We start from the raw sequence: 27,439 nt of genomic DNA, 5'->3' as shown, positions 1-27,439 counted from the left end.
TTTAGTATTTTTTTGTTCAAGGGAACTATCAGCAGGTTAAAAATATCTAACTTGCTGATATCTCCCTTTAGGACACAGAGGACTATCACTCCCAGTGCACCGATCTGCCCTTGACCGACTTGCCCCTGCTAATGAAAGTTGGCAGAGTGGACTGACAGAGGCGGTAGTTCTATCCCCAGTGCACTAAAACTATTAATATCATAGAAACGTTGCTGAGGATGAAAGTAAGAAACATACCTTCATCCTCAGCGCTCTGAGCGCTATAGGGAGGTATCAGCAGGTTACATACCTTTTCCCTTTAATGACATGCAAAATATCAAAATATCAAAATAATTTGACATTCAGTGTAAAGAAGCCAATTTCCAGGCATACATTTGTTAAATCAGCTTTTATTTTTACATTCTGGAATGAAAAAATACATAATAGAAGCAAGTTGTTGGTTTAACAGCGCTTTGTATTAATTTAATGTTTATGAAAAAAAAATCAAACTGATTTACACCAAGATTCTAAAGTATAAATAAAGGTAGGTTGTCTTTGCTTATTGAAAAATATACATCTCTTCAGGCTTTCACCTAAAAGTATCTTTTGGTATAGGTGGCCTTTATTTGATTTTTTTGGTTTATGGAGTAAACATAACTTAGAGACTATACTTAAAGGGGTATTCCAAGAAAATCAACTTTTCCCCTATCCACAAGGGGTCCAACCTCTGTATTCCCCACTGATCACTGTATTGGGTCCCAGGCTTCTGTATTTATGAAGAGCTGTACCCGCAGCTCTCTTCATTCCTATGGAGCAATGGAAAGAGCCAAGTAAGCTGGAAGAGCGATGGGCTTGTCTCTTTCCGTGGCTCCATAGGAATGAATAGAGTCGCAGGTCACGTGCCACACCATTGGTTCTATTCATAATACAAAATCTGGGGGGGCCCAATATGGATATCGTCAGGGATACAGAGGTCAGACCCCCCACGATCTCCTACTTTTCCCCTGTCCTGTGGAGAGGGGAAAAGTTGATTTTCCTGGACAACAAGCAGCAAGGACTGTGTCTAGGAGGGATAAACTTCCCTTGTTCCGAAGTATAGAAACACTTTTTGTGCTTAGATGAGAGATTGGACGTTAAAGAGAGATTGAACCTTAAATACATGAGAGCACAACAAGCCATGGCCTGCACATTTAGACCCTGAGCAATAACTGGAAGTTCTCCATTGTCTATACAGAAAAGTCTTTGGAACCTAAGCTCATTGATATGTAACTGGAAGTACATTTTGGCAAATATGGGCTTCTCAGTCACTTCAAAAAGGAAATTCATAGAAACCTGATGAAGAGCAATCTAGCAGACGGAATCTTGTGAGAACATACATCACTTTTTTCTCTGTACCTCTGTACAATATGAAGACCCACAAGCAGGTTGTGTAGGAGGCACACACGGTTTGTAAACTTCACAAGTGTGCTGTGGTGTTTTTACATGTCCTTTAAGGTTTTGCTGCATTCTCAAACCATTCCTTTATGGCAGCTCTGTTCTGATTTATCCATATGATATTAGCTTGTGCCTTCTCTATAGCTTGTTCCAAAGCTCGCGCTGCAGTGCCAAAACCAACTCCGTTATCATTGTTCACCTGCTTGAATTGAATAAGCTGATAGAAAAAAACAGCAATGTTAATAGGTTATCTAAAAATAGTTTGAAAAACATTTGAAAAAAAATAGATAAAAGCTCATTAAGTTCAACTTTTAAATCTGTAACTTTAATTGATCCAGGGCCATTGATGGACCACCTGGAAAATCTAAAGATCGTCCGGGCAGCCACCCCCCCAGCTTTCTTTTTTATATTGCACTGAACTGTATCTCTACCAACGTATTTTCCCTGTATTACACTACGTTCTCCCAAGTAAACTGTTCTATTCTTCTAAAGCATTGGAGTCTGGCCTATCCTTACGCACCTGCACCCGTACACCTGTATACTTGGGTTAATCTCTTTTGGGTGCTGGTGAGGCACCAGACTGTCCAAGGTGGGTCCTACACCACTCCAGGCTACTGGGACAAGTGTCCAAGTGACCTTAGACCCCTTCAGCTACCACACCACCGTACCAGCTGACCCGGCAGGGAGATCACTACCAAAATTTCCCCCGAGCCTCACCGCATATGTATCATGTTGAAAAAGGTTGGGAAGACCAAAATGTTCATAAATTGGTATTAAACGAGAAGTCCGGCAAAAAATTTTCTTAAATTATTGTATTGCCCCCCAAAAGTTATACACATTACCAATATACACTTATTATGGGAAATGCACATAAAGTGCTCTTTTCCCTGCATTTACTACTGAATCAAGGCTTCACTTCCTGGATAAAATGGTGATGTCACGACTCCCAGAGCTGTGCGGGCTGTGGCTGCTGGAGAGGATGATGGTAGGGGGACACTGAGGGACACAGGGCACTGGAGGGACACTGAGCATCCCTCTACCATCATCCTCTCCAGCAGCCACAGCCCGCACAGCTCTGGGAGTCCGGTCGTGACATCACCATTTTATCCAGGAAGTGAAGCCTTGATGCAGTAGTAAGTGCAGGGAAAAAGCACTTTATAAGCATTTCCCGTAATAAGTGTATATTGGTGATGTATAACTTTTGACGGGCAATTGAATACATTAATAAAAAATTTTGCCGGACTTCTCCTTTAAAGCTATGGGTTCATTGAAATGGGTGAATTGAATTGACAGTTCATCTGTTCCAATGTTGTTCAACTCTAACATATGTCGAACCGCATGGAATAAAATATTGTGCACTAATAAGGAAAACTATCTAGAAGCATTAGGAAGGGCTGCTGACTTCTAAGTATTTAGCTTTGAGCCCAACAAGCCTGCAACAAGCACCCAATAGCTCTTGAATGCAATATATAAATTTAATCCTCATCTTAAACTAGTTTCTAGGCTGGTAAAATAGTGTTCCTTACTTGATGCAGCTCAAAATCTGTGGAGAATCTTCTAGATACTGTAGTAATTAGACCACCAAAGGACATTCCAGCTCCAATCCTGGTGGAAAAAACAATAAATAAGTAAATATAGATGTAAATATAGTATAAAAAAGTGTTTACTTTGCCATATGGTTTACCTGACATATTGACATAATATTGAATTTAGCTGTTCGCCATTGTATAGATTTCATATTAAGGCCATGTTCACATGACGTAAGACACCGGCCGTTCTGTGACCTGGCCGGATGATCTTCACTTCTGCTGAATTCGGATGCGGGCTCATCAGTGTGTGCCCGCATCCGAATTCCCCGCTGCACACAATGGAGCATGCAGCAGGAGCCGCACGCTCCATTGTATGAACTGACAGGTTTTCTGCGGCCACTATTCAATGAATAGCGGCCACAGAAACCTGACATGGCAGCTGTGCCCTCTATAGTAGTAATGCCCCCTGTTGTGACCCCCTATAGTAACAATGCCCCCTGCTGTATACAGCCCCCATGGTAAAAGGAGGAGAAAGCATCAGCATTCTACTCCCCCCTTCATCCTCCTGCCCCTCCATCATCATACTACTACCCACTTCTTCCTCCTGTCCTTCCATCATCATACTACTACCCACTTCCTTATCCTCCTGCCCTTCCATCATCATACTACTACCCCTCTCATCCTCCTGCTCTTCCATCATCATACTACTACCCCCTTCATCCTCCTGCCCTTCCATCATCATACTACTACCCCTCTCATCCTCCTTCCCCCTCCATCATCATACTACTAGCCCCTTTATGCTCCTGCCCCTCTATCATCATACTACTACCCCCTTCATCCTCCTGCCCTTCCATCATCATAGTGCTACCCCTCTCATCCTACTGCCCTTCCATCATCATACTACTACCTCCTTCATCATCCTCCTGCCCTTCCATCATCATAATACTAGGCCTCTCATCCTCCTGCCCCTCCATCATCATACTACTACCCGTCTCATCCTACTGCCCTTCCATCATCATACTTCTTCTCCCTTCATCCTCCTCCTGCCCCTCCATCATCATACTACTACTACTACCTCCTTCATCCTCCTGCATCTCCATCATCATAATACTTCTCCCTTCATCCTCCTCCTGCCCCTCCATCATCATACTACTACCTCCTTCATCCTCCTGCATCTCCATTATCATACTACTACCCCCTTCATCCTCCTCCTGTCCCTTCATCATCATACCACTACCCCCTTTATATGTATTTAAAACAAAAAAAAGCTATACTCACCACTCACCATCCAACGCCCCCACTCACCATCTGACACCCCCACTCACCAGCCGATGCCCCCACTCACATTGTAATGGACTGCCCCTCTCCCCTGTACTGTACGGCATCCGTGGGGTGCACAGGCCCCTCCCCCAGACATGGTCACAGCGCCGTACACGCTGTCTGTTGTACGGTATTGTGACCTGGCCTGGGGGAGGGGCCTGTCCCCCTGCGAATGCCGTACAGTACAGGGGAGAGGAGCAGTGTGAGTGGGGGCGTCTTCTCCTATCACAGAGGCAAACAATAGGGATGCTGAAAGGGGGACAACTGAGCAGGCGGGGGCCCCTGTCCCCCTCTGGGCCTCTGTGCTGCCGAACCGGCTGCACAAGCGGTACGTCCGCCAGTGTCTGACAGATATTTGAAGCCAAAGCCAGGAACAGACTCTATACAGGAAACAGATCATAAAGGAAAGACTGGGATTTCTCCTCTCTTCACATCCATTCCTGGCTTTGGTTTAAAAAATCTTTCAGATGAATCTGTCTGTTTAAACGCACCATTAGTAAAGTATTAATCACGGCCATGTTGCAAATTGGCAACAACGGCTGAGATTAATACTTTACTTACGTTATGTGAACATGGCCTAATAGTGTATATATTTAAAATAATGGTTTGGCAAAATAACCAAAATTGTCCTTTTGGCCATCATTTACCCCATGTACTTGGCCAGCTTTGGGAGAGCTAAGATCTGGAGTCAGTCTGCTATAGTACAGTGGTATGAAGTTTGTCAATGACTGGAAAGATTCCTCTACTTCCCACATCATTTTTAAAGTGTACCTTTTACTGTATGTCAGTGAGGGTCTGGGTTCTGAGAATACCATTGATTGCTAAAATAACGATATAAATTGAATATATCCCTATAATAACTAACTTTATGCTTTAAAATAAAAAAATATCGCAGCTTTAAATGCACAAAAGATAGTCTTAAGTCCTCCTCACACAACAGGAAAATCTTTCTGGATTTCTTATCAGGAAATACGGATGGATTTCTGGACCCACACAGTAAAAACTGTCATGGACCTGTGAAGGGGCCTAATAAAACAGTTTTAAACAAGGGTCTGATAGTGGGTGTTGTTAGCCATGACAGAGAGCTGATACATATCTAATTTACAGCATGTCTCACCCCATACTGGCCCTGGTCCTAAAATATCCCTACCTGTCGCGATAGGACTACTGCCCCCTGACCAAGTCAATCCCACACTCTTTCCTCCTGGGGTACCTACGTTATCTCTATCCGGAACAAGTGGGAAACTAGATGTGGTCATATGGTAAGGTTACACAATACAAACAAAATGTAAACATGAAGCATCAATGTAAAGTACAGTTGGCATAAGTTACTAGAATGAGTAGTGATCAGTAATATTTAGCACTGGTTCACCTAGATACATAAATCTCAGGAGATTTACATGAATGGTATAGGTTTCTAAACATGCTCTGTGACCTTTACAGAGGTCATTCTACATTCTAAGAGAGCCTGAGCTGTGGGCATCATCAATTTAGAGATTCTCTGTTATTTGTCCACTGGTGTCTTTTATTGTACAGGAAGTATCAACTTAGTTTTAGGCTTAGTGGTCAGAATAGACACTGCAAGAGTGTAGGATTACTTTAAAATATAAAACATATAAAATTCTAAAAATCTAAAAGAAGTCTAACGAGGGGATTTTTTCTAAGAAGACAGGGGCAGGGGGGAACATAAAAAACAAGCTTAACTTACCTCTTTCCGTGGCTCTCCAGAGTCAGATGGCCGCTCCAGGACCCCTGCCTATCTCCAGGATCTTCTCCCAGCCAATGTCTTGACCCGATTGATTGACTGACAATCAGTGACTGGGGCAGAACACATCTGCAGTCACTGATTGGCTGAGCGGGCAATCCATCAGCCGGGAAGGCATTTTCACCCTCATTCTGACATCATCAGGACTCGGGATGAAATTCCTTTTGGTGGGGTCCAGTAACCTGTGTAGCGGCGTGGCACGGGCACGTTGAGAAGTAAGTTAGTGTTCTCTAATAACTTCTCCTCTGCCCCTGCCAGCAGCCAAAAGATAAAAATGACCGACTTCTATTTTAAATATGCGTAATATAAAAATTTCATAAGGGGAGTTAGAACAATCTATTTTAGCAATTGTTATTTTTTTTTTAGCACTTACTCATTAACAAGTGTTCCCCATTTTGCTCTAATAAAGTCCCAGGCTAGGCCCTGGCCAACAACATTATTAGCAACATTGTTAATCGTGGAAAGAGCATCTTGTTTGCGGATTTTGTTGAAATCCAAGGAATATTCCAGGAGTCTGTGAATTAAAAATATGAACTTATGAGCACAAATCAGTTATGTATCAGATATGTAAAACATACAGAATATAACAGGGCACATTTAACAAGGGCTTTGCGCCTATGTTTAGGTGAATAATTGGATTTTTCACCCATCTGCCTGTTTTTGAGTATTCACCCAAAAAATGGCACAATCCAGGATTTGCACTAAACTCAACATTTGCGACTTTTTATATAGTCGCACAAACTGGTACAGGCCTACGTCTGGTCAGTACCGAGTGAATATGTTTGTGCAATTTTTTGGTGAATATTCTGAGAATATTCTATTCATAAATTTATAAATGGTTTGTTAAATTAGTCCTATTTGGCTAGGTAAAAAAAACTGGAAAATACTCTGTAGAAAAATCGCACGTTTTAGACTCAATAGTAAATGTCCAAAACCTGAAAAATCTTCCTAAGTCCTTGCCAGATCTAATCAGATTAAATTAAATGAAATATCTGATATATATGACCAGTAGAGATGGGCGAACCAGCCGAGGTTTGGGTTCATCCGAACCCAGACAATTGACTTTTGAATCCTGCTGTCTTCCCAGTCCATGGGAAAGGTGGGGACAGCACAAGTGCCATCTCAGTGCCGCTAAAGTCTAGATCATAGACTGTTTCCATGTTTTTAAGGCAGGATTCGGGTTGTCTCCACCTTCCCCACCGACAGGGATTCAAAAGCCAATGGTTTGGGTGTGCACAAACCTGAACTTTGGTGGGCTTAATCATCTCTAATGACCAGCATTTTGAAGCAGTTACCTCCCTCTACATATACATTTAAATAAATGTCCATTTGTGAAACTTTGTTAAATGCCTATCCCTTCTAAATAATGGTCAGATGTTCAGGGAGCTGCCCACTGGGTGAAGAAGTACACCTTTGTTTTGTCATTTGCCCTAAGTTGAATGGGGCCGTCCTAATTCCTGTTTGCAGATGCTGTGTTGAATGATTAGAGCCTGGTAAAGACTCAGTGACCGATAGCCGATCGCTGAGATCAGCACAATGATTAAGCCTTGTGAAGGCTCAGAAAATGAGCACCAATCACTGAGATTTAAGCTATTATTCAGGAACCAGTAGGCTGATGTAAATGGATCTTAAAATGTTAATTTAGTGAATTTGGCTGTTAGAGACTTTGGAGGTTCAATAATTACTAGCAAAGAAGACAATGGCTGTTTAGGGTATAGCCAATAGGTACAGTACCTAAGTACTCACTACATATTCTTTTTATTGGCAGTATGGACATGATCTACCATAGAAAAATGTCAAAAATTAAACTGATTAAAATAATAATAATAATAATAATAATAATAATAATAATAATAATAATAATAATAATAATAATAATAATCAAGTCTTCCAAATCAATTACCGGTTAAGAATCCAGGGTTCTCTACTACATGCCAGAGCAGCCCGGAGTTTGTCAGCCTCTTGCGCATTAGTGGTGCTCACAAACTGTTCCCATGCAAAATTCCACTCTTCTTCTCCCCCTTGAGCCAGGGCATTGCAGTAGATGGTAGACCTCAGATTTGGATGAATGCTGTTCACAAAAAAATAACAGTAGGGTTTTTTTTCCATTTTGAAGACTGTTTAACATATCACTAACTTTAGTAGTATACTGTAAGGCACAATGTAAGGCTTTACATTATGTGCAGAAATTAATAGTATGTTTCTGTTAGCAAGATGATTTGTATATATGTCTGTCACTTTACACTAATGTAAGCAAAAACAAATGGTTTCTTGCTGTTTTCCTGCTGCCTGGAGCAAAACAATTTTACTTCTATTAAAAAAAGTCAAGTCTTTCAATCCTTATCAGCTGCTGTATGCTCTGCAGGAAGGGATGTTTTCTTTCTAGTTTGACAGTGTTCTCTGTTGCCACCTCTGTCCATGTCAGGAACTGTCTAAAACAGGAGAGGTTTTCTATAGGGATTTGATACTACTCTGGACAGTTCCTGTCATAAACAGAGGTGGCAGCAGAGAGCACTGTGTCAGACTGGAAAAAGTACATAATTTGAAAGAAATAGTTTTTTTTTTGCCGCCATATCCCTTTAAATATCATTGAAGTGTACCATATGGAATATGCTTATATGTTTAATTACATTTTTAAAGAGGACCTGTCACCCCCCATGCCGGGTCAGAGCCCGGCTGACCTCCCGCTAGAGCCCCTTATACTCACCTCGTTCCCGAAGTCCAGCTCCTGGAGCCGATCCGGGGACGGAGATATAACTGTCGGAAGCTCGGCGCACGCACAGCTGAGATGAGTCCGACGCCCATAGAGAATGACGGCTCCATTAATTCTCTATGAGTGTCGGACTCATCTCAGCAGTGCGTGCGCCGGGTCTTCCCATGGTGATATCTCTGTCCCCGGACCGGCTCTAGGAGCTGGACTTCGGGAACGAGGTGAGTATAAGGGGCTCTAGCAGGTCGGCCGGGCTCTGACCCGGCACGGGGGTGACAGGTTGCCTTTAAGCATAAAAGTACTCTAATTCTAGTCCCTACATACCTGTTGACTCTTGTATTTTTCCACTCATTAAAGAGGTCAATGGCCATTTGTCCACATTCTTGGATTCCATAACTACAAGCTGTACTGACTGCATTTATTTCATTGTATCTGTAGATAAGAAAAAATACAAAAGAGAAGAACACTCAAAAATGGATAGATGTAACTGTAGAGGTAGAAGTAGAAAAAGTGGAAAACCAAATATTCAAAATGTAAATTTTTAATCTTATTACTATTACATTTTTAAAATCTAAGGACTTTACTTTGCAACAACGGCCATCAATTGCCCTTATTTTTACATTGTGAGAACATAGCCTTAAAGTGTACCTGTTGTTTCAGGTGACTTTTCAGGATAAGCTACCATGTGTATGTCCATGAGGATTTCCACTATATCTGGCCATAATATGTCTCATATATGGCATCTTTATGCAGATTTCTGCTCTGGGAGATAAATCTGTAGTTTTTAGTTTTTCCCAGACCTGGTGAGTGAAGCCTAACATCTGTGCTATCTGCATACACAGAGGAGGAGATCCTGCACTTTTGTGTCTTGTGCACCGCCTAAAAAGCAGCAGCAGCAGCAGCAGCATGAAAGCCATGATAAAGCTGTACAAAGCAGATAAAGTTGTCGAATATCTTGATCCTCTAAATCTCAAAAGTGTATTAAGATTCAGTCCCCTCTGATCTCTTGTTCATGACATGAAGCAGTGCCAGATCTGTTGTACGACTGGTGTCTGCTGGACCCCATTGATTTATAATAGGGTTCATGAGCATTTTCATAATTCTCCTAGGAAGATTAGTGTTGCTTACAATTCTCTTCTCTTCATCAAATCTGATAAAGTCTGAAGCAATTTATAATTTCTCTAAAAAAGGCCCAAACTGATATCCATACTGCAAACCCCAAGAATCAAAGCTAGACAAAAACAGTATAATGGATGTTCCACTATTTATTGATCAGCTCTAATGCCCATATTCATGCCAAATGTGTGAATGATATTCCCTATATATATATATATATATATATATATATATATATATATATATATATATATATATTTATTTTTTACCCTCCTCGTACATTACTTGTACATTACATTACTTATATTAACACATAAGACTTTGATTATTGTACTTACTGTTCTGTTAAAGTTAAAGCTGTTCTATTGGTCCAGTTTTGTGTCTTGATTTTAAAATACTCATATAATGGAGTAACCTGTTTCCTCATGTAATCCTGTTAGAGAAATCAATATCTTATTATCAATATCTCTTAAATATTGTATGGTGTAGTATAGAGTAAACTTCTGGGGCCCCAGCTGCAAAGTGCAAATAATATGACGGCCACAGCAGCTCATATACTGTAGCTAGAGAAACAATAAAGTAAAAGCCACGGAACTCCTAAATATACTTCAATTTTCTCTGCTATATGCCCCCAAAATGCCACGCAAGAGCAGAAGACAAGGCTGGTCTGTATCCTGCTGGCAGCAGTGATTATGATTCCCCTAAACCAGAGGGTTTATTGTAGTTTCTATATCATACTGCAGACATGGGCAGATAAAACAAACCATACCTGTCTCTTAGCTAATAGCTGTTTACAAAGTTATAAAATCAAGTTTTTTCTTTAAAGCTTTAGGGCCCTATTGTACCAACAGATGTCTAACAGATTATCTGACAGATTTTTTCAGCCAAAGCCAGGAATGGATTTGAGAAGAGGAGAAATCTCAGTCTTTCCTTTATGACCTGATCTCTTTTAATAGTCTGTTTCTGGCTTTGGTTGAAAAAATCTGTCAGATAATCTGTCAGACATCTGTTGGTGTAATAGGGCCCTTAGAGTCATAGAGGTGGTAGCAAGCTTTAGTATGCATGCCTCCTGCTTTCCCCACTCCTCCCTGCCCCCCATGATTAATGTAAATGGCTCACTATTGGAAGCCAAACTCTGCACATCAATTATGCAGAGTAGGGAGGGAGGGGGACTTGTGCATGCTGTAGCTCAGCATGGCCTCTTAGAATAAAAACTGAATTTTATAACCTTGCAAACAGCCATCAGTTAAGAGACAACAGGTATCACTTGTTTTCGCAACATGTCTGCAGATGATGTAGAGCTGACAGATCATTTTGCAACTTAGAGTAACCGGACAGCAGGAATCCAGGCTACTATTAGTTTTAGATTGGAACTTTGGCTAAGAGAAATGTAACACAAAACTGTTCTGTTTGATCTTGGAATAAATATAATTTTTGCTGTAACAATAATAAATGCAATTGCGTTCACATTTCACCGTGTTAACAAGGAAGATAAAAAGTTCTGTCATTCACCCTCATTGGTCCATACACCTCTGTGCGATCAAACATCTGTGTAAAGTAAGCGAGATTGCTCAGAGCTGCCTGCCAGGGCATGTACTCCACCTCCCGGGCCAGAAATGTCGTTGTCTCAAGTGCTCTTATATTGCTTATTATGTGAGCTCTGAAAAACAAAAATTAGACATTTATGCTTATACCTCTTACAGAGATTAAGGGAGAGATGTGGCTACTGTAAATTCCCTCTCCCCTCCTTTCCGTCCAGCTATTTACATTATTAAGATTGTTGTTTAGGGCAGAATAACATATTTGCCATAGTGCTGCTTTGAAGGGAACCAATCATGCCAAAAATGGCCCTAATACTAGGGAAATGTGCTGATACATCACCCAGCATGCTTCCCAAACATACCCTTGTAGCCTGCGTCCCATGTGTATATAAACCTCAATCTTACTTTTATAATCCTTCCATGCTGTATGTAAATTACGGGTAAGTAATCATCTGGGCTCCTCCATCTAGTCACGGTCCTGGGCGGGTTTCAGCGCTGTAATTATGCCCCTTGGGGCTTGATTGAATGTGAAGTTCTCCTGTGATGTCACCCAGGGGCCGGCATTGTACATCGGCAGTATGCGCGCATCGGCATGCACATGCGCAGTCAAGCGGGAGAAGATGCTGCTGTACTGCGCATGTGTGGCGTAGTAAAGACGTTGGCACACCATCGTGCGATGCCGCCCTCCGTGTGATGTCACAGGAGAAACCGACCCAGGACTGTGACTAGATGGAGCCCAGATGACTACTTGCCCATAATTTACATACAGCGCAGGAGTTTATAAAAGTAAGTTTGCAGTTTATATGCACATAGGACGCAGGCTACAAGGGTATGTTTGGGAAGCAAGCTGTGTGATGTACCAGCACGTTTCCTTAGCATTAGGGACATTTCTGGCGTGATTGGGTCTCTTTAGCAGCCATTTATTAGAAGTGTTGAAACACCTAGAAACGAGATGTACTAGTAATAAATCACTAGATAGTTTCTGTTATTGTTTTGGGATCTATATACAATGTATATACTGTGTGTATATCTATTGTCAATACTTTATGCTCACCTGGCTAAGTTAAATGCATCATCAATGATTTGTGCGCGGTTTATAATAGGAACGGCCTGTTAAAAAAGAGAGAAAAAATCTCTAATTTTAATTAACCAGTAATATAATATTAAATACACCAGTCTCTAACTCTACCAGCTGGGTAGAAATAATGCTAAGAAGGCTTGATGCCAAGTGCCAGTGATGTTGAGCAATATCCTGTGGACACTGTGCTGAATCTTGGGACACTATAGGGGAGATTTATCAAACTGGTGTAAAGTAAAAATGTCTAAGTTGCCCCTAGCAACCAATCAGATTCCACCTTTCATTTTTCAAAAAGTCTGTGAGGAATTAAAGGTGGAATGGTTGCTAGGGGCAACTGAGACACTTGTACTTTACACCAGTTTGATAAATCTCCCCCTATGTATTTCATGTCTTAAAGTTTTACTGCCACTTTGAAAAACATTTGACATATCAAAATGACATGTCAATGGTTTTGATTAGTCGGGGTCTGGCTGTTCAGAACCCCACCTATTGTGCGGTTCCCTGCTTGATCAGACTTGCAAGAGATGGGCTCTATAGACATCTAGGGAAGCTTGCAATGAGACGGATGGGGTAGTGGGTCAGGGATTGAAGCACACAGCAACCCACTCATATATTGATCGGTGGGGGTCTGAATATCAAGATCCTGCCCGATCAAAACATTTGGCATGTCTGTGTGGCATGTAAGATTATTTTTTTTTTTATTGACAGTAACTCTCTAAAACTTCACAAACAGGGGTGTCTGACACTTGGTGTCTGTTCTCTATTGTCCAACACATCATCATCATCATCATCATCAGTTCCCTCAATATAAATCTGGTCTATGGTGCTGGTTTGCCATTTACCTATTAAACAAAATAGGTATATATAGACATATAGAATGTGATTCCCCCCTGAATACAAGCAGCCATTACTCACTGTAGGGTCTCTGTTCAGCTGCTCCAGCAATCTGTCCCAGTTTTGGTCGTCATAGTTAACCCTGTAATATCCAGTCACATCAATGTTTGCAAGCAGCCACTCGCCTCCGGTTACTTGAAGCGTGTTATTTGCACCTGAAATCAGGAATCATATGACTAAGGCTCTGTGCATCTGAACGCTCAAAGTTTGAACCTCCATTAAAGAGTTGTGAGCAACCGCTATTGTGTGCACCTCTGTCATTTATAAACTCTTATCACCTGTCACCGTTCTCATGTCTGTGCCGATAAGAGAAGCACTGCTTGGAAGTGACATGTATAGAAAAGGAGGTCTCAGCTATATTTTCTTATAACAAATTCCCTTTAAGTCCTGCCCACATCTGTACAAAAAAAATATTTCTTCTAGAAATAAGTATTCTGTAGCACATTTGCATAAACCTGCCTCTTGGACACCTATTTCACATTTTGTGTGGACGCCAAATATTTGGTGCAAAAGGTGGGTTCTCTGCCTGCCCGGTAGATCTGGAAAGTCTTTCCCAATGGAGCTAAAATATGACGATGAGCATATTTTGTTTGTACATCCTGTGAATCTCAACCAGCTTTTAGAATCAATAGGGATGCTGTTTGGTGTCATATAAATATATATTCAACTAGAAAATGTACCCGGCGCTGCCCGGGTATAAAGTGTTAGTGTCCTGTATACCTGCAGGGTCGTATTTACCATTAGGCACCCATGGTCTGGTGTGTAGGGTAGCACCTTGCAGAGGGGCAGTACCCTCCTGTTCAGACTTGCCAGAAAATCTGGTGTCTTTTCGAGGGGGGTATGGCGGTATTGGTCTGGTATAGCGGTGTTTTCCAGTCACAGTATGGCGGTATTGGTCAGGTCTGGTATGGCAGTGTTATTCAGTCACAGTGTGTCGGTATTGGTCATGACTGGTATGGCGGTGTTATCCAGTCACAGTATGGCGGTATTGGTCAGGTCTGGTGTGGCTGTGTTATCCAGTCACAGTATGGCGGTATTGGTCAGGTCTGGTATGGCAGTGTTATTCAGTAAAGTGTGTCGGTATTGGTCATGTCTGGTATGGCGGTGTTATCCAGTCACAGTATGGCGGTATTGGTCAGGTCTGGTGTGGCGGTGTTCTCCAGTCACAGTATGGCGGTATTGGTCAGGTCTGGTATAGTGGTGTTATCCAGCACAGTATGGCGGTATTGGTCAGGTCTGGTGTGGCAGTGTTACCCAGTCACAGTATGGCGGTATTGGTCAGGTCTGGTATGGCAGTGTTATCCAGTCCCAGTATGGCGGTATTGGTCAGGTCTGGTGTGGCGGTGTTACCCAGTCACAGTTTGGTATACCTGTCCTGTAGTGCCCTGTATATACATGTACTGTATAGATGGAGTAGGGGGTCCTGTATACATGTACAGTATTGATGGAGTAGGAGGTCCTGTATATACATGTACTGTATAGATGGAGTAGGGGGTCCTGTATACATGTACAGTATTGATGGAGTAGGAGGTCCTGTATATACATGTACTGTATAGATGGAGTAGGGGGTCCTGTATACATGTACAGTATAGATGGAGTAGGGGGTTCTGTATATATGTACTGTATAGATGGAGTAGGGGTTTCTGTATATACATGTACTGTATACATGGAGTAGGGGGTCCTGTATATATATATATGTACTGTATAGATGGAGTAGGGGGCCCTGTATATACATGTACTGTATAGTTGGCGTAGGGGGTCCTGTATATACATGTACTGTATAGATGGAGTAGGGGGTCCTGTATATACATGTACTGTATAGATGGAGTAGGGGGTCCTGTATATACATGTACTGTATAGATGGAGTAGGGGGTCCTGTATATACATGTACTGTATGGATGGAGTAGGGGGTCCGGTATATACATGTACTGTATAGATGGAGTAGGGGGTCCTGTATATACATGTACTGTATAGATGGAGTAGGGGGCCCTGTATATATATGTACAGTATAGATGGAGTAGGGGGCCCTGTATATACATGTACTGTATGGATGGAGTAGGGGGCCCTGTATATACATGTAATGTATAGTTGGAGTAGGGGGTCCTGTATATACATGTACTGTATAGATGGAGTAGGGGATCCTGTATATACATGTACTGTATAGATGGAGTAGGGGGCCCTGTATATACATGTACTGTATAGATGGAGTAGGGGGCCCTGTATATATATGTACTGTATAGATGGAGTAGGGGGCCCTGTATATACATGTACTGTATGGATGGAGTAGGGGGCCCTGTATATACATGTACTGTATAGATGGAGTAGGGGGTCCTGTATATATATGTAGTGTATAGATGGAGTAGGGGGTCCTGTATATACATGTACTGTATAGATGGAGTAGGGGGTCCTGTATATACATGTACTGTATAGATGGAGTAGGGGGCCCTGTATATATATGTACTGTATAGATGGAGTAGTGGGCCCTGTATATACATGTACTTTATAGATGGAGTAGGGGGTCCTGTATATACATGTACTGTATAGATGGAGTAGGGGGTCCTGTATATACATGTACTGTATAGATAGAGTAGGGGGCCCTGTATATATATGTACTGTATAGATGGAGTAGGGGGCCCTGTATATACATGTACTGTATGGATGGAGTAGGGGGCCCTGTATATACATGTACTGTATAGATGGAGTAGGGGGTCCTGTATATATATGTAGTGTATAGATGGAGTAGGGGGTCCTGTATATACATGTACTATATAGATGGAGTAGGGGGCCCTGTATATACATGTACTGTATGGATGGAGTAGGGGGTCCTGTATATACATGTACTGTATAGATGGAGTAGGGGGTCCTGTATATACATGTACTGTATAGATGGAGTAGGGGGTCCTGTATATACATGTACTGTATAGATGGAGTAGGGGGTCTACCAGTTATTACTGTGGTTATTGTGAGGCAGCTTCCCTAGCAACCATTGCTCCCTGTGAAAATGAAAGCAGTAATCCTATTGGTTGCTAAGGCTCCAGCTGCCGTGTCTGCTGCAGCTAATTATATCACCTGTGTTTGCAGTGAGGAGATTTTCCAATTCATCTCTATGGGGCGCCTCTCTTTCCCCTCCCCCTCCCCTCCCCTCCTGTACATCTGGTGGGGACGGGACCTTCGCAATAACCTTCCCGGGCACCCAATGTATCTGTGTGCCAAATTTGGGGTCAAACGGTTCAGGCGTTTGGAAGTCTATAGAGGACAGACAGACAGACAGACAGAAGGACAGACAGACAGACAGACTTTGATTTTTATGATATAGATACTGTACTCCAGCCTGTATAACACTGGAAATGTAAAGCTTAAAGGGAAAGTTAAGGCCCTATTACACGAATCGACCGTATTCAGCCGATATCAGCCGTTACGGCCAATAATTGTCCTGTGTAATAGAACACAAAGATCAGCCGACACGAACAATGTTGGCTGATCGTTGTAGTCGTTTGTCTTTCAACATGTTGAAAGACAAAAGACTCATATAGCAGCAATCTGCTGCCGTCACCTTGTGGAATAGGAGCAGCAGCAGCAGACCGATGCTATCTGCAATGGGCTGCCTATACGATCAAGTGATCACCCAGGCAGCGCCCCCCCCCCCCCCCCCGCACCTCTCTGTTAAATAGAAGTATGTAGTACATATACAAATTTTTTGCTCATACCTGTTTCTCCTGTTAGCCAGACACTTCCATTTCTCTGTGTACTGGTGATGTATGTAATAGGAACTTGCCATATATAGCTGAAATAGATTTAACATAACTTTACACAGACTTACACAAAATTATGCCAGGCATTAATGTAAATGATGGTGCATATCTACAAGCACACATTTGCCATCCTAGCACACTGACAACCCAAAGATGGTCCATCTTTTTCCATCCTAGATTATGTCTGGCATCGCTGTAGTGGTGTTGTGATGCTGAACCCTGCACCATAACACTAGTAGCAGGTGAAGAATCCTTAGACGGGAGTGCTTTGCCACCAAGCAGGTGACTGCAGCATAACCACATGTGATACTCGAGGTACCTGCTTAGTCCTGGATACAGTCATTAAAGAGTGTACAGATGGGCTGAGGGTATATCTTTGCTGCGGGGCATGTAAGTAGTCACTGTGCTACAGCTGGTGCACCATAGTGCTAGAGAGGGGCTGCACAGCAAGGCTAAAGTGTTGTTGCTAAGAAGAAGTCAGTGAGCTCATATAAAGGCTGATATAGATTGGGGGCCAATGCTGGGATAGTGGGGGCTAAGGATGGAGGCAGCCAAGAGAGAAGCTTCAGATAGTGGAAGACTGGCTGTATCAGCGCATTTCCCTTACTATTACATTATACACTTACTTATAGTCTGATGGGCGAGTGACTGTGGAGTTGGGATCTAAAAGGAAATGTTTCTGTCTTAGAGAGCCATCTGCTGTGTTTATTGTCACCACCGGGAAACCCATCTGCAAGACCCAAGTGTTCATGATGCTTTCAATGGTGTCCGGAAGGGGAACTTTATCAGTTTCCTTTTCATAGGCCTACAACAGAAACAGAAGACTGAATTAGAAAATAAATGTACACCAGGTTAACCTGAAACAGAGGTTTCCCAGATTTAGAACCTTTATTTCACCCCCATTTATTTAGTAGACTTTTTGTCTTGCTTGTAAAAAACACAATTGCATTTTTTATACATTTATACATTGGACCTTTATATATTTGTAATATCCATTTTCTTATATTTTTTAATCCTAAAATAAAACCTGTGGACAAATACTTAAAAAAAAATATATACCTAGACCATGCTGTGAACATGACTTGGAGACATTTATTATGAGCCATGCAACAATGTAAGTACAGTGGTGCCTTGGATTACGAGCATAATTCGTTCCGGGGCCGTGCTTGTAATCCAAATCCACTCTTAAACCAAAGCAAATTTTCCCATAAGAATTCATAGAAATGCAGACAATTGGTTCCACATCCCAAAAATAATGATTTATTATTCTGAATAACATGTAAAACAGATGAAACAAACATTCAGAAACAGCAGAATATGTGATATTATAAGTTACTGTACAGTAATGGAGAGGATGGGAAACACAAGGACTGACAGAGACTGCAGGGAACATGAAGGAATGAGCAGTGAAGATGTGGGCACAGTATAGCAGCACTCTCTGTCCTGGGAGAGAGGGGTTACAGCTATGGAGAGATTACCTCCACAGTCCTGTCCCCTGATGTAAGTCCCAGCCTCAAGTGGATCTGCTATGATTTGGAAGGTGAGGGAGACTTCCTGGGACAGAGTACTGTGCTGTAGACCTCGCTATGCAGACCATGCCCCTCCTCCACTCGCGTTCCCACCCAGTCCTGGGAGCTCTTAAACCAAAGCAATGCTCTTAAACCAAGTCACAATTTTGAAAAACTGTGAGCTCTTAAACCAAAACGCTCTTAAACCAAGTTACTCTTAAACCAAGGTACCACTGTATATGTTATTGATGACACCAAATAAAGTGCAATACTGAAATATACAATAGAGAATAGGACCATGTGGGTAATTTTCACTCAAACAATTCATACATGTGCATTAAAGTTGGCCCAGTTATAAGATATAGTTCAGAAGTGTTCGCATTAATAAAGACAATACTATTTATCCAGGTAAATAGACCATCTATCTAAACTTACTTCTTGTAAGGAATCCCAGAGATTATTATACACTGTATTTTCGTATGCAAATTTTTGAAGGTAGGCCTTGGCAAAAAGGAGAAAAAAGTCAACATGGACATGTGAATAATAAGGTCTCATGCATGCAGCAAAGCTATAGGGTCTATGCAGCAACTCACAAGCTCATACCATTTACCTTTTAACTGTTTGCAAACATTTGATTTTGTTATAGATTTTTTGCACTTTAGACATATATATTTTCTATTTTTTAATAACTACTTTTACATTTACTAGACGTTTACTAGATGGGTATTTGCCACATTGTTCACACTGTAATCCGTTTTTGCAATCCGTTTTATAAAAAAATAGATAAAAAATGGATGAAAAACGGATGCATTTGTGTGCATCCATTTAGATCCGTTTTACCATTGACTTCTATTTAAAAAAAGAAAAAACAGACCAAAAAAAACTGATCAAAACGCATCTGTAAACGTGGCAATTGCCTTAAAAAAATAGGATTGAAAGCAATAGAACAGAATAACAGTAAGAGAATCGAGTTTGTTTTTTACCATGTGAGAATGGAGGCAAATGATAGGGCAGGGCCAGAGTGACCCCTTTTCCTACTACTATGGAAATTACAACTTTGATCGCATAGTATGCAGCCATGCTGACTGTGTAGTTTATCCCTGACTGGCGAATAAAGCTGCAGAAAGCTCATAGGCCCATAGCGAAACAGGCAGCTGGTACCTACTTGCAGTCCCTTCACAAACAGTTCTTCAGTGAGAAATGAGGACAACATCCGGATTACTGATGCACCCTAAAATGCAAGAGCGATAAAAAGCTGATTATCATAGGTAATGCCAGAGATTTGCAGGAACAGAACTGTGTATCACATACAGTAGCTATAATTTGTATAAAATGTTTGTGTTTTGGCGCCAAAATGACGACCGTTCAAAATAAACCCTTGTGGGAACATAGCCTAAGGCTGTATGAAGTTTTTGCACCGACTATATTAAAAGAGCACAAATGTGACCAGGAAAGGAGTGCAAGTATGTTAAACATTTTACCTTACTATAAGTGATGGAGTCAAAGAGTGCACTTATTTCTGATGGAGTGTTCACTTCTTCTTCCTTTGAGGTGAGTGGATGAGAAGAAGCTAAAGCATCCACGGCCATCACTCTGTGGACGTCATTAAGCACTACTAAGTCTTTCTGCAATTGTCCAGAAAGAGAAAATCATCAGTATGACAGTTTTGCTGGGTAATTTCATTTTCACAGTCACGGAAGTTATCCAGGATTGGAAAAAGCAAAGCTACTTTCTGGTAAAAACAGCACCACCCCTGTCCTCAGGTTGTGTGTGGTATTACATTTCATCGGTAGGATCTTTTGTGCGCTGGCAGGTAGGATCTTTTGTGCGCTCGCCGGTTGGATCTTTTGTGCCCTCGCCGGTTGGATCTTTTGTGCGCTTGCCGGTTGGACCTTTTGTGCGGTGGTAAAATCCATTGTTATTGGCTGCACATCTCTCGGTGTAAATAGGAGATGTGTGGACGATAACAATGAATGTCAATGGCCATTCGAAATAAGCAGTAATAGGTTCATGTGTCCTGGCCCTGCATTTTTTGTTTTTTTGAACCTTGGGTCATGTAAGAGAACCCTTATGAGAAATTATGGGAACTGAAATATATATGCAATATATGTTTTTGCAAGGTCCTGCGTGACCTTTCATTTATGTATTGACTTGCTCTACACTGTGCTGTATATTACTCTGTTAAGTTAGTCAGTACTATCTCCCTATGTAAATATATTGTATGTTATGAATACTGTAAAAGCCTTTGTTTGTAAGTAGATGCACAATGTATTCTGTATGAAAGGCATACTCACAACCTTCACTAACTTCCCATTGAATTACCCAGCCAGTATTGTTGTCTCTCACTATGATTTCTTATGCTACTTTTCCAGAAAATCTTAAGTAACCTACTATGTTCCAGGTGGGCTCTGCTTCGTCTGATCCCAAATATTCTACATAGGAGGCAAAACCTTCGTTCAGCCACAGATCATTCCACCATCGGATTGTTACAAGATTCCCGAACCACTGCAACAGACCCAAAAGAGATGTTGATAGCATGGTATATACAGTGAACCATAACATTATACTAATCTCTAATAGTCATGTCGATTGACTCAAGGTGAATAACTAGTTTCTCAAACATGTCCAGAAATAACATGTCCCATGAATAAGTTACCTTTTCAGATCATTTTTTTTTTCCAGCTAGTCTATATACATGCTGGTTATATATGGTAATATCAGTCATATAATGAATTGCTTGACAGTTAGTGCAGCATATATAAACATAGCTAACCTGATGTGCGAGCTCATGGGCTATTACAGTAAGCACCCTCTCCTTGTTACCAATGGAAGATTCATTAGGGTCATATAGAAGTGCAGTCTCTCTGTACGTCACAAGTCCCCAGTTCTCCATGGCTCCTGCACTGAAGTCTGGAAGAGCTACCTGGTCTATAGGAGAGATGTCTCTGTTAAAGCACTTGATGTAACGTGATGCATATTGCACTGAATAAATAAGCACTCATTTATCTGGTTCCTTCTTTACATACTACTGGATCTCTCCACCTCGTTCACCACCTACCAGCGGAGTGCTGTCTTCCTACTCTGCTGTTAACTCAAACAAGTTAAACAAGTGGATTCAACCTATGGCTTTTTTGCATGTCACAATGTATGCACAGGAGAGTGATTGCTGTATGGCTCATGTAGCTTTTTTGAGAAAAAAATTTAAACAAAATTTTATATCCATCATATAATGTGAATGGTAAGAACAGACATATGTAATTGCCTTGTATCAAGCACTAATAAAGATAAATAACATAGGATGCTAACCAATGTGTCTTTTTTTATAATACAATGCAATACAATATAATACTAACAGATTCAGGAAGTATAAAGTCCTGATTTAGTTGTCCAATGAGTGGTCGTGTGGGCATTTAAATGCATTGTTATTGCTTGCACATTCCTGGTTGAGATAGAGAGATGTGTTGCTGATAACAATGATTTTATCGATGATCTTTAAAGGAACCTGTCGCCCCCTGTGCCGGGGTGAAGGCCATCCGATCCCCCACTAGAGACCCTTATACTTACCCCTTCTTTTCAAGTCCCGCTCCTGGAGCCGGTCCCGGGTCGGAGATATGCCCGTCGGAAGCCCGGGGCGCGCGCTCCTAAGATGAGTCCAACGCCCATAGAGAATGAATGGAGCCGTCATTCTCTATGGGTGTTGAACTCATCTTAGGAGCATGTGCCCCGGGCTTCTGACGGCCTTCACCCCGGCACGGGGGGTGACAGGTCTCCTTTAATAGACAAAACCTGCTGCATTACACCATTTATCTGTCTGCCAGCCAAAGATGAAAGAGGCAGAAGAACAGACTCTGTTAATTAGCTGTTACGTCATGTAGATATACAAATAATTATTATTAATATTATTATTAGATACATGGTACCTTTCATATATCCGTCTGTGCTTCCAGAACGTAGATGAATGCCTTTACTCTACAGTGAAAAGTGTAAGAGAGGACATCTCAAGCATCTGATCATCTGAGGGCTGTAACACCTCCTCCCCTTCCATCCTTTACCCTGCTTGGAGCTCGGCTTGCAGCTCACTGTCAGTCAAGCAGGATCAGGTATGGGAGGGGGAGTGAGGAGGTATCCAGCTTGCAGCACATCAGGAGCTTTGTAAATCCTCTCTGACAATTTTCATTGGAGAATATAAGAATTTTTCTATATTTTGGAAGCACAGACAGATAAATGAATGGTAGCGTGTGTCTCTAACAGTTTCAGCAGTTTGGAACATGAATTGCATCTGACAAATTCACTTTGGACACAATTGCAATATATTCACATACCTGATTTTGGAAGTGGATACTCTAGGCCATAATAGGCATTAAAAAAGGTCAGAATTTTCTCGGTGACGCTGAGAGCATACGCTCCTTGATTCTCATCCAGGATTGCTTTTTTACGACCCCAGATTTTAACCTGTATAATTTAACATTTTATTAAGTATACAAAATATTTTCCTATATCTGCATCACTGCTAATATGCACCTTCTACTACCCCAACACTGCTTAGTGGTTGTCATCCAGCACTGCTTTTACTGTCAATTAATGGAAATTAGTCTTTACTTGTGTATTTGATATATTGAGGTCATCTATCAATGCAGCAGTTTTGTGCTGGATTAGCAAATATATATATATACCAGACAGACCACTGCTTTTAGAGCAGAGTGGTGGTTGGTAAGGCTAGGTTCACACTGCGTTTTCAGCATCCGTTTAACGCATCCGTTTTTAAAAAAAAAACGCATGAAAAACGGATTGCAAAAAACGGATTCATTTGTGTGCATCCGTTTTTCCATTGACTTCCATTATTAAAAAAACGGATCCGTTTTTTTTGGCGGACCAAAACGGACCAAAAAACGTTGCTGACCCTATTTTTCTGGACGTTAAAAAAAACGGATCCGTTAAACGGATGCTGAAAACGCAGTGTGAACCTAGCCTAACCTAGACAAGGAGCTGTCAACAATGAGGGAGAAAGAGCAGCATATCAGGAGAAGAAGGCAAGTTTACTAAATGATTGTATATGAAAACATATTTAACTTAAGGCACCCTACAAGTGTAACTATGTTAATTGAAATGGCTATGCCCTATAGAAAGATAGATAGACAGACAGTGAGATACCCACCTGATCATTAATACCAACAGACTCAAATTGAGAAACTATAAATGCCACCAGATATGTTGACATCCTTGGAGAAACTTCAAATGATGTGACATTCCATTCTTCATCTTGCCACATTTCCTTACTTACACCTGGCACAAGAACATTTTAGTCAAATTAGGTTAAATGCAACCCCACCGCCATGTGCCATTATGAATAATCGTTCTCTCTCAGGGCTTTTCTGTTATGTTTAACATAAAGCTCTGCCCCCCTGTAGTTTGCTGGATGTACAAAGAGCTGGGGGACTCTTAGTAAATCCGGTGCATCTGTGGCTGATCTCTGGAGTAGATCATGGTAAATTATAGCATAACGCCTCATAGATCAGGCGCCTTTTCTGTGGCGTACACCAGGCGCAGTATGGATACATTTCCCCCAGGGTCTTATTGCCCATAACATTTTTTCTCCAGGAAAACACATGATACAAAAATGCATATATGATCTTAATTAACAAGATTTTGTGTACAATAATCATTGGGGCAAATGGACCCTGCACTGTTATACTGTCAGACAGGTTGCGAAAAGACAAAAACTACCTTCTGTCTAAACTGACAGTCAGCAATGGTGTGAATACAAATTTGGCAATGTGCATTGTGCTCTATCACTTTGGGAATACTTTGGTGGACTAATGCTGCCGACTTTCTGTGCCCCCCAAATTCAGTCAGACTGTATGAGAACGCTGCAGAACGCTGTTCAGATTTGACTTACAAGTCATTACTGCCAAAATAGGAAAGGGGTCTAACTACTCTACGCAAGTCTTGAGTGCTGCTTCCTCATACAACCTATCCAATTGTGTGCTCTCTACATTCAAAGATGGTTTTCTGATAGAGATGAGCAAACCAAACTTAACAAATCAAAATTTTGCAAAGTTCTTAACAAAAGAGATCCAAGATGGTGGTCACATATTTTAATACACATAGAAAACAAAAAAGAGCCCATGCTTAGCAGTCTGAGCTCTCTCGATGTCCACCCAAGGGGCACCAGTATCCCCTGCTGATCACAGCCGTCTCCGGGAGTGACAGCCAATCGCTGGCCATGACACTGTCAGTGATTGGCCATGACACTGTCAGTGATTGGCTGAGTGGGCTATCACTCCTGGAGGTGACAGTGATCAGTGGGGGACATGAGGGAAGCACGGACAGGTAAGTATTAATGAGAAAACTTGCTGAACCGCACTAATACAGCTAAACGCCTGCACTTATTTATGGATGCACTTTAACTTTGTATCAAAGTTCAGCATTCGGCTGCCTAACTAAACTTTTAAAAAGTTTGCCTATCTCTAGTTTTTAACAGTATTACAGGGCAGTGGCCATTTTATCACCATAGTTCCCCTTATCGCTCCCAACTGTTCCTGTAATGTAGTTTCCGCCCCCACTCCTCTTCTCTTACAGGGTACAGGGATATTCCTATGCTATTCATTCAACTACCAATATTACATATATCTTACCCAAACCCACATCCTTCCTTCTCTTAATGCAAAATGTTTGGGCACATAATTATATGCCTTAAAATTCCCATTATAGTTATATAATATACATATATAATAGATATGTTTATCCTAAGCCTTCCATTACTCTAACGTATATGTACAAGGCTTACATACATACATATAGTAGCACAGTTTTCTATATATTTCTCAGTAAAGGAAATACCTACTTGAAACATTCATGTTTGACAGGGCCACATAATCCGGCTTGTGTCGGAGGGTGATGCTAAACGTCGCTTTCAATGCCGGCTCATCAAAGCAGGGGAATGCCTTCCTTGCATCGGGGGCCTGCATTTGGGTAGTGGCTATGATCCTGTTACCAAATAGACATTTTAGTGAGGAAATACAGGAACCATTATAATATGAATTGAATAGGGAGAGAGAGATCAATACTTACTTGGTCTCACCATCTTCTACATATTCACTGCGGTAAAATCCTGCCAGATCATCAGCCAGTTCTCCCATATACGTTGTGTGAAGTATATACCCTTTTGAAGGTAACAATGCTTCATTGACTTGCAGCACCAAATATTCAGTCTTCTCTACAGTAAAGTTTCTCTGGATGGGGATTACATTGCCCTCTTGATCGGTGAGCACTGGATTTTGGGTATATGTCAGTTTTTTGCTGTGGATAATGACATACTCTGTAGCTCGGTTACATGTGAAATGAGCTTTGCTTTCCCCATGAAAGACATAAAGCTCCTCTGTATTTTTTTTCGTTAAAATTGGTCTGAGGTCAATATCATAGTGTTGTGGTATTAGATCACCTGGAAGTCGATATTTATCCCATATTTCATTGGATGCGGGAGTAGTTGCAGGGATAACTGATGATGTAGTTGTAGTTGTGGTAGTTATGGTGGTGGTGGTGGCGATGGCAGATGCTGTCGTGATTGGGGCTTTCGTCGTCGCAATTGTGTCTCCATTTTCTGCCTTATTATTATTGGACTTCTCATTCGAATAGACAACCGCTAGAGCAATGATTGTAGCCACTGCAGCTATGGCAAAGAAGATGGCGACAAAAGCCACAAGCTTGCTCACGTAGAAGCCTTTGCCCATCTTGCCAGAAGGTGCCACCAGAATAGAGATCAGAGATGCTGTCCCTTATATACCTCCTCCCAGTCCAGAGGTAGAAGGTTACACCTGAGTTCAATTAATTTGTAAAACTTTAACTAGCAGGAGCAAAGGTTGCAAGTCGGTCAAATTTATAGTCTATACAGATCACCAGCACTTGTCCTCCACTTTGACAACCCGTCTGTTAATACATAGCTGATGTGTACAGTACACCTGTGTGAAAAGATAACGTGCTTCAACCAAATATATCCTTTTAAGATATCTGCGGGGTAAAATTTCCCTAAGCAGGTCTACAATAGTAGTAAGAATCCAGTTGTTCTTTCCCACCCAGCCTAAGGTGGGAAATCTATCATTATGTCCTTGTACTATAGCTCCAGTGGGAGCTTCCCAATACAATAACTTAGGTGTAATCCCATAATAAAACTGTTCTAAAAGGACAATGAGATTACAGATGTGGCATCAAGCCTTCCTCTAGGCAAAGGTAAGACAAAACTACTTATGCCCCTCATAGGAGTTTCATTTAGTTATGGGGCAACATTTGCATTATGCACATATCCAATCCTGTGTATAGATGCAGTAGAACTCAGTTTGTCATTTGGCATCTTGCACCTTTATATCACAATATATTGTTTAGGCTTTAAATGTTGACTGTTTATATAAGCATTACCTGACTCTATTACCTCAGGATGGAACCCTAAAGACAGCTCTTCTAAATCTTAATGTTAGTGGCTACAATTTTACTATTTACTGAATTGATTTCTTCACATATACAATTATTTAAAGAGATTAGCTATAGCTGGGTTTACAAGTCAATTGAATATCTTTTTATGTAAAATAAGTAGATGATATACTTCTGTTACTGTTTTCATAAAGTCAGGGACTCTCTGCTCCCCCTACCCCATTTTTCTACAATATGGGCTCATATCCCACCAGACTGTATTATAGATCCGTACACCCTGAAGCTTTAATAGGACTGTTCACATGAGTCTATCCTTTGCCTTGCCAACCTGTTATATACTATATCTCTGATAGTCATTACTATAATCATGCTGAATGCAGATAAGGCAG

General features: G+C 41.3%; 1 protein-coding gene across 1 annotated transcript; it reads right to left on the bottom strand.

The window, feature by feature from the left end:
• Positions 1-373: 373 nt before the first annotated feature.
• On the bottom strand, positions 374-26,390 carry LOC138801514 (aminopeptidase N-like). The gene is made up of 20 exons (XM_069984428.1): positions 25,698-26,390; positions 25,471-25,613; positions 23,782-23,909; positions 22,949-23,078; positions 21,400-21,554; positions 21,018-21,131; positions 20,108-20,251; positions 19,792-19,857; positions 19,062-19,127; positions 17,745-17,923; positions 17,074-17,150; positions 13,388-13,521; positions 12,449-12,504; positions 11,366-11,513; positions 10,192-10,286; positions 9,062-9,169; positions 7,931-8,098; positions 6,401-6,541; positions 2,940-3,018; positions 374-1,630 (listed from the first exon to the last, which is right to left on the bottom strand). The coding sequence occupies exons 1-20, from the start codon at positions 26,354-26,356 to the stop codon at positions 1,469-1,471; spliced, it is 2,952 nt and encodes a 983-aa protein (XP_069840529.1). The 5' UTR covers positions 26,357-26,390; the 3' UTR covers positions 374-1,468.
• Between the last annotated feature and the right edge of the window lie 1,049 nt (positions 26,391-27,439).

Source organism: Dendropsophus ebraccatus, chromosome 1, assembly GCF_027789765.1.
Source record: "Dendropsophus ebraccatus isolate aDenEbr1 chromosome 1, aDenEbr1.pat, whole genome shotgun sequence".
Classification (NCBI taxonomy): domain Eukaryota; kingdom Metazoa; phylum Chordata; class Amphibia; order Anura; family Hylidae; genus Dendropsophus; species Dendropsophus ebraccatus.
This window is presented reverse-complemented; position numbering and strand designations above follow the sequence as displayed.